This window comes from Antrostomus carolinensis, unplaced genomic scaffold (genome assembly GCF_000700745.2).
Source record: "Antrostomus carolinensis isolate BGI_N321 unplaced genomic scaffold, ASM70074v2 scaffold37989, whole genome shotgun sequence".
NCBI lineage: Eukaryota > Metazoa > Chordata > Aves > Caprimulgiformes > Caprimulgidae > Antrostomus > Antrostomus carolinensis.
In genome coordinates this window covers 970-9,488 of record NW_010337111.1, presented here as the reverse complement: position 1 = coordinate 9,488, position 8,519 = coordinate 970, and the positions used below count along the sequence as shown (strand labels likewise).

General features: G+C 46.7%; 1 protein-coding gene across 1 annotated transcript; it reads left to right on the top strand.

Annotated features, from left to right (window-relative positions):
- Positions 1 to 171: 171 nt before the first annotated feature.
- GRSF1 (G-rich RNA sequence binding factor 1) lies at positions 172 to 7,705 on the top strand (the record flags this gene model as incomplete). Its single annotated transcript, XM_010175089.2, has 8 exons — positions 172 to 316; positions 1,224 to 1,379; positions 2,240 to 2,380; positions 3,871 to 4,000; positions 6,133 to 6,293; positions 6,443 to 6,567; positions 7,238 to 7,373; positions 7,647 to 7,705. Coding segments are annotated over 8 exons (1,053 nt in total), but the record flags the coding sequence as incomplete, so codon positions are not given.
- Positions 7,706 to 8,519: the final 814 nt, after the last annotated feature.

Here is an 8,519-nt window from a genome sequence, read left to right as displayed (position 1 = left end):
AGGCGGCCGCGGCCTGCGCCATGCGCAGCTCGGCCTTTCCCCCCTCACGCTCCACCAGACCCGGGTACCAGGCACCTACCTCAAGGGCCCAACGGAGCTGGGTACCCCGGCTGAAAGCCACACACTTCCACTGCTTAATTTGGCTTTGGGTTTGTTTTTTTGTGGTGACAGGTTACAGATGCACCGTCCCAGGAAGGTCACCTCTCGAAGCAGGAGCTGGAAGCACCCAAGGCAGAAAATGACAATGTCTTTCTCGTCAGGGCGCAAGGATTCCCCTTCTCATGCACCGAGGAAGATGTGCTTACCTTTTTTGATAGTATGGGAGTTAATTTTCCTGTGTCACCGCTCAGTGTTGTGTTACTGAACCCAATAGTTAGTGATTAGTTAACAAAAAGAAAATTTAAATATCATTAGCCAGAGGAAGATTAATTTTTTTATATTGCTGAAAAATTATTCACACTTTACATCTATAAAACAAATAATTAACTGCCAAACTGTTGGACAAGAACTAGAAACTCATCCTTATGGCATTTTGTATTTAACTGAGCAAGTCTTTCCCTTCTTAGTCTGTGTCTACCCAGTAAAGGCAATCCAATTCCAAGTAGTTCCTTTAAAGATTGTTCTGGTTGGCTTTTTCCACAAATCCCCTGTTTTAAACAAACTGGAGTGGTTTTTACCTACCAAGTGAAACGTCAGTGTTGCTTTCTAATCCTAATTAATAGCCTTGTTCTTACCTTTACAGGGCTGATCCCTCCATACTGTAATATTCTGATCCATCCTTCCAGAGTAGACTAGATGGTCAGATCGAAGTTTTTAAATGGTTCAATAACCTGACAGACTAAATTAAGTCAGTTTGAAGTTCTAAGGGAAAGGAGCATAGAGCAGGCAGAGTACAGCTAGAAAGACTGAAAGACTACAGCATTTTTTCTTGATTTCAGGTAACTCAAACAGTTAAGTTCACCAACAATATGAGAACATATGTTACCCAGTTAAACAACTGAGAAAGCTAATGGATGTCAAATCAGTTTCTTCTCTTTGATAAGCACTGTGTGTTAAGAGTTAAGGTTAGAAATAGGAGTTTCCTGTCCTTTGTTACAGACAGTATTTTGCACTGCTGAGGGGGATAGCTCTGTGCAGAATATTCAGTTTTCATCTGCAATCAAAAGAACCCTTGTTTAATGCAGTTGCCTATGTTTCTGTATCGTGTGTTCCTTGATTTCTAGGCTGTAGAATTCGAAACGGTGAGAACGGCATACACTTCCTCTTAAACAGGGATGGAAGACGCAGGGGGGATGCCTTGATCGAGCTGGAATCGAAAGCTGATGTCCAGAGGGCCTTGGAAAAACACTTGAGGTATATGGGCCCACGCTACGTGAAAGGTGAGTTTGAAGCAACAGAGGTTATGTTGGAAGAAAACACATGATGAAGTGAATAAGAACTGCTTTAAAACTGTGTTAAAAAGAGCAGGGACAGCAGGTCAGTTCTGGGCTCCTCAGTTCCAGAGGGACAGGGATCTTCTGGAGAGAGTCCAGCAGAGGCCACAGAGATGATGAGGGGCTGGAGCATCTCCCATGTGAGGAGAGGCTGAGAGAGCTGGGACTGTTCAGCCTGGAGAAGAGCAGCCTGAGAGGGGATCGGATCAATGTCTATAAACACTGAAATGTGGGGGTCAAATGGATGGGGCTGGGCTCTTCTGGGTGGTGCCCAGTGACAGGACAAGGGGCAATGGGCACAAACTGGGACACCAGAAGTTCCAGACAAACCTAAGGAAAAACTTCTTTCCTGTGAGGGTGCCGGAGCCCTGGGACAGGCTGTCCAGAGAGGGTGTGGAGTCTCCATCTCTGGAGATGTTCAAACCCACCTGGACACTTTGCTGTGCAACCTGCTGTAGGGAACCTGCTTTAGCAAGACTAGATGATCTCCTGAGGTCCCTTCCCAGCTTTGTGATTCTGTGCTTGAATAATAAAGCAGGACGGTGTGGAGAGGTGCAGGATGTGGAGCAGAGCAGCAGATTAGCCAACAAGTCACTAATAAGGCAAAACTTCCAGGCTGGACAGGAAAGGCGCAGTGGCTTTTGTAGTGAGGGGCACCACTGCAGGACCATAGAGTATAGGGTGGGGGAAGAAACATGACGTTTTGCAGGGAGGGGGGAAAAAAAGCTGCCTTGAAGAATGCCTGCAGAGTGCCACCTTCCAAGTGCCATGAAGGAAAACATGTTCTGTGCCTGCCTTCCTTGCAGTTTTTGAAGTACACGATAGTGATGTAGAGAGCTTACTACGAAACCTGCGGGATGAAACACAAGCCATCAATGATGGAGTTGTACTACTCAGAGGCCTCCCGTTCAGCTCCACTGAGGATGATATTGCAGATTTTTTCTCAGGTAACAGCCTCGTCCCTGCTCTTTGTTTATGAGGTGTTAACTTCTCCAAGTTGATGCTTAGCTAAGCTGTTCCTCCAAGTGAGAACAGCAAAAGTAGGTGTAGCCTTGAACACCTGAAACAGTATATGGAGTTACTGTCCCTCTGCAGCTAGAATTAAGAAAATCTTTCTGAACAAGGTTTTGGCTGCGAGGCTTTCTTGTAGCTTTGGTTTTCTGCAGGTCTAACCTAGGATCAGTACTTGCAGCACTCTTACAGGGGTGGGCAAAGGAAAGAGAAGAGGAACCTAAACTTTATTATCTTCAGTTGAATTGCTGCCAGTGCGTAATTCGGCCAAGTTAAGAGGGGGAAAAAATGCCTGTATGATAGTTGAAGTAGAAGTAAACACAGCATTAGACATTCACAGATGTGTAATCATGACAGTTCGATCATATATGCCACTGCTAAAACTGTTAACAGCAATTTTTTAATTACTGACTTGTTAATGGTTGTGAAAGTTAACTGCACCAGTTCTCAGCTGAGCAAGTATGGCGCAGCATGTGTGCTCATGCTCACGTCCCACACTCAGTGCTAGCGCAGTCCAGGTGGTTGCTGCCTGCATTCATTAGTAAAGAAACCTTTCTAGATTTTGCAAAATAAATTGACATTTCCTTAGGTAAAATTTAAGTTGTAGACTTAACTAAACCAAAACCAGTTCTTCCCCTCCAGCTTTTTCCACTCCAGGTAGGCATGCACACAGAGTCCTGGAGCACTAGGGCTCACAGTAACCACCACCACGCCAAAAGCAAAGGCCACTGTAAAGTTTTCAGTCGATAACCAGCAGTTCAGTATGTGTGAAGGCACATCTAGTAGCAGAGTTACCACAGTGAGATGACTAGGGCAGCATTTTGGAGCCAGGATTACCATTTCCTTAGGAGTTTGGTGAGACCCTTGGAGAAGGTAACGAGGCACAGAGAGGTACGCAATAAAGGCGTTCCTGAGAAACTACGTGTGGGAGCTCACCCTAGTGTGCACTGTTATCATGTCAGATAGAGCTATTTACTGGGTTATAGGCTTCCCAGGAAGATTCTGTACAGCACAGATACAGAATTTGACCTGGATTTTAAAGGGATGGGGAAAAATCAGTATAGTAAGGGAAAAATGAGCATAGTAAGAGAAGAATTAAAGAGCATTTGTGCTCTGGACTTCCTTATTGTCTAGAAGTTGGATTCACTTGTCATTTTCGTAGTTACTCGAAGCCTCAAGTCAATTTGTTACTGGCAATTAAGCCTTCTATGAAAGCTAACGTAAACAAGCCCAGTAAATAGGGCTTAAAAAAGGAGTTTATTAAAAAAAATAAGTCATATAGAGCAGCATGAGCAGTTGTTTCAGAACTGTTTAACTACCTGATTTGCTAGTGGAAAACCAGAAAAGTAAGGGAAGAAGTGTCTCTCTAAGCTACAGCAAAAGTTCTTGACAACCTAAGTGCCTTTTTCTCCTCACCCTTGTATAGGTTTGAAAATAACTGACATAGCTTTCGTTTACCGGGGAGAAAGGAAAACAGGAGAAGCTTTTGTGCAGTTTGCAGCTCCGGAAATGGCAGCTAAAGCCCTGTTACAGCACAAGGAGTACATGGGAAATAGGTGGGTGCTTCGCTGGGGTTCACAAGGGTAGAAGAACATGGTGTGAAGCATGGTAACTGAGTTACAGCTCGCTTAATACTAGGTGAGGCACCTCATCTTAGCCTGTCTCATACTCATGTTATTGTTAGGGAGGCTTCTGCCTTTATTGCCCTTAAAACCTAGATTCAAATTTGGATTCAGATTTCAGTAGAAATCATAGCTAAATCTTTCTCATAGTGATACCAGACTGTGGCTTAAAACATTTCTTTTTTACTAGCCCCCTCTGAAATACTCTGTGTAACCCAAATGTTACCTCCTCTGGTGATGTTTCCTTTAGAACCTTTGACAATTCTGAAGAAAAGAAGATGAAGCCTTTTGCAGGCTTCTGTGTGCTGCAGAGGCACTTTCAGTGCTTGTAGCTTGGGGCGACACAAAACCTCAAGGGTTTGAGGGGCCCCTCAGACCAAGTTTTGGGGTTTTTTAAGTATTCCTGAAGGCAGTTTTATGTCAACAAAACTGGGGTGATAGCATTCAGAACAGGGAACACTAGATTTAAACACTGCCTACCCCATCACAAGGGACCCTGCACCTCCTACAGGCATTTTTCCTGCCAAATTTGCACCCTGTTCCCTGGTGCTTTGTGCATTTTGAGCAGCCCCTGCTGTTCCCTGCAGCCCAGCATCAGGCACAGGCAGAGTCCCCACGTGCAGAATCCCCTGTGTGAAGCACAGCTTACCACTCACCTCTGCTTTGGGTCCATTCCCAACGCTGGCTGCTGGCTCTACCTCTTTGGTGACCACATCCACCTGGGGCTGTCCTCCTTTCTCAGGAATCCACATTTAACCACTTTGTTCCAGCACATTGGGCCCTGGGCAACACAATTCTCTCAGGAGAGCCTCTCTTTCTCAAGCAGAAGCATATACCACTTTTTCCCAGAACCCCAAGCTGCACTCAGCAAAAAAAAAAACCAACTCAGATTCCTTTGAACCTGCTGCAGTTTCTCAGTTTTCTTTAATAACCCACTAAGTTCTCTCTCCCAATAGCAGGTAATAAAAAACCTCTCCAAACCTTACCACATGTTCACAACACCTACTTCCTTTCTTCTGTTTCCTTATTTCCTGTTCCCAGTCTGCATTTCCTGGTGTTTGTCACCCCACCCATATTAAATGGAAACAGCTGCTCTGTAGGTGTGCTAAATAATCCAATTAACTGTCACACTTCCCTGCTCTCCCATAGAGATTAATTAATTCTCAATCTGCTATTCATTTTTTCATTGTCACAATGGAACGAGAGCTGATCTGACTCACCTGCCCGAGATCACAGACCTCTGGTTTTGTGTCCATGTCCCAGCTGGGATTGTTACCAGATCTCTGCAAGATTAGCACAGGCAGCTCACAGTTAACGGGTGCTGGGGCAGGTAGATATGAAATGTATAGGAGTTGTAATGTTAGATCTTGACTAAACCTGCAAACGAGGGGTTTTTGGCTTGGTTTTGGGTTTGGTTTTTTATCTGCAGCGTAAGTGGGATCTTGCTGGAGTCCCTTGATGTTGCATGACACACGGTGTATTATACCACAACTTTCACACACCCCATTACATTTTATCTCATCAATTTAATAAAATCTTCCAGCTCCAGTGAAGTACTTCATCTGACCTGTCCCTCTTCTATGCCTGCCTGTTCGAGTGATCTCCTGTGGGGTGGGGTGGTTTTTATGAATTTGGGGGTTATGGAGATGGGAATAGTGCAGTTTGCAGAGATGCAATGAGGGGGAAAACAGCCTCACGTACAGGGCTGCTCAAAGGGGCTGAAAGAAATAGAAAACACTTTTTCAGAGGCAATAAATGTGTATTTCTGTGACAAAACAGCACGTGCACTTGCACGAGAACTTTGTGTAAGGCTGTAAACGAAAGCCTTTGTCCAGCCCAGACCGGTGATCTGTCTCACAGTGTGTGGGTTTGTCGCTGCGCAGTAACAGCGCTCTCATAAACAGAACTGCACTTTAAATTAATTAATTCTTCAGAACCAGTGCTTGTCATTCCCTGGTGCTCACACCTGACATGTGAGGAGAACATCCTGAAAGTGCTTTCTCAAAGCCCTGAGTTTGTGGTGGAGGTGCAAGGTGTGTCATGTCATCCTTCCCTTTGAATTCCAGGTATATAGAAGTGTACATAAGTAGAAAGCATCACATGCAAAGGCACGTGCCTTACGAGAAGCAGACGGTGACCTACCCCAGAGTGAGGAGAGAGCAGGAACCCACGTCTGAAGAAAGGGGCTGGAGCAACACGAGCGGCTCCGATACGGAAAGAGACAACAGTGAGTCCCTCCCTGGCATGTGTGTTCTCGGAGGCCTCTCCCTTTGACCCCGATTGTCCGCCGTGGGCCTGACTCTGCGTGCCTGCAGCTTTCATGGCAGGGAGGGGATAATTGCAAAGGTTAATGATGTTTTATTCTCCATCCCACAGAATTGTCCAGCAAAGGAACGGAAAGTCCCAGGCAGGTTTTGGAATCTGGGAACATCTCATCCCCACCGCACTTTGTCCACGTGAGGGGTTTTCCTACCCGAGCCAGTGCCCAGGACATCATAAATGTGAGTAGCGGTGGAACTGTGAGTGACATTTGGTGGTCATTGCCAGTGAAAAGCCTTGATTCATTGCTACAGATGAAGTGACTCCAGATGTTTAATTTCTCTGTGTCTGTGCCAGTCCCTGGTGCTGTGTGGCTTCAGGCTGAAGGCGTTGAGAACCTTGACCTTGCTGAGGGTTCCTGGCTCCCCAGGGTGGCCCTGGCCTCACGGGCACAACAGTGATAGGCTCACCTCTGTGAATAAGAATGGTTAGAGCTTGCTGAGCTCCCTTAAAATCTGTCACTGTCTTTTCTGATTGTACAAAAATGAATTTCAGAATCTTTTTAGTATCCATTTTACTTCATGTTAATAGTATAACAGAGTCACAGAGCAAATGTACCCGTGCTTAACAGCTTTGATGCGTACCCAGCATCTGTGCTGTGCGGGGATTTTTGTTCCTCTGAAGAATTTCTCTGCCAGGAGGTTACAGAGGGTGTGAGGCTGCGTTCCGTGACTTGTGGGTGCCCCAGCTGCCCCCGGAGGGAGAAGGGGGCCCCTTGCGACTCGAGAGCTCAGACTCCCCCGTAGCTGGAGACGGGCTTCACGAGTGGAAACATCGAGTTCCTCGGTCACAGGGTGCGTGACCGTGCTGTTGTTTCTTTCTCACCAAACTCTTTGTTTTCCTCCTTTTCAGTTCTTTTCCCCGCTGAAGCCGACAAGGATCATGATGGAATACAACTCCCATGGAGATGTCACAGGAGAAGCGGACGTGCATTTCGAGAGCCAAGAGGACGCAGTGGCTGCCATGGCTAAGGAGGGGTCCCAGCTGCGTAAGTGAAGAGGAGGGGCTCTTAAAAACCCTGACACTCGGATCCTTGGGTGGTTTGGCACAGCTTGTCAAGCTGCTCTTAACACTCTGTGCTAAAGGAGTGTCTTAAATGTAGAATATGGCATTGGAATATGGAATATGGCATTGCGGGGGGGGGGGGGAAAAAGAAAATGAACAGCCTGCCCCTGTCACACAGCCTGCCTGTCACACAGCCTGCCCCTGTCCCACATCCTGCCTCTCTAACACAACCTGCCTCTCTCACCTTGTTCCCCAGAGTGCAGTGCCATCGAATTATTCCTGAATGAACATCCCAGGGCAAAACAAGACTGCTAGCGACAGCGGCGTGCTCTTGGGTTTGGTGAGTGCTTCTTTCTTCTCTGTTGTTCCTGTTCCATTTTGAGGCTTGCTGTTTTGGATACTTGGGATTTCAATTAGCTTAAAGGCTAAAAATTTAGCGTGGCTGAAAGGGATCACCACAGCTCATCTGAGGTCAGGCATTGAGCCTGGACTCTCTGGCCTGGGAGTCCAGGTTTCACGGAATCAAAGTCCCTTGGCACAGGGGCAGCAGCTCCTCTCTGAGGTGACAGCCGCAGCGGGCAGAGGTTGCTGCGCTGCCCAGGCACCGCACAGCAACGCAGCCACTTGTGTTTTCACAGCTGGAGCGTGCCGGAGAGCTTTTATTCTCCTCCTCCCCGTAAAACTCTGCTAGTGTGACCGAGAAAAGGTTGTGAGGGGGTTGTGTTCCCTGGCAGGGAAGAGGTAAACGTGGCTAAATACTGTCCATGGCCTTGGAATGACAGTCCGTGGTCCTTTGGCTGGGGAGGAACGTTGCTTACACCGTACAGACAACACTGTTTGGCAAAGTGACATCCGTGCAGCTTTTTTTTCCTTTTCTTTCTTTTTTAATCCATCTGCTCTCTCAAAAGCAGGGGTAGGGGGGTAGTCAGCCTGTTTTCAGTGCAGACAGGGAGTCATGCTGGTCAATAACAACAGGAGGGATGTGGCCTGCGCCAGGACAGTTTTGGGGTTGGTTTTTTTTGTTTGAGTTGTTTGGTTTGGGGTTGGGTTTTTTTTGTTTTTTATTGGGTTTTTTTTCCCCCTCCTCAGAAATTGTGTCACCTCTCCTTGCCCTGTGCGCTGTGTTGGG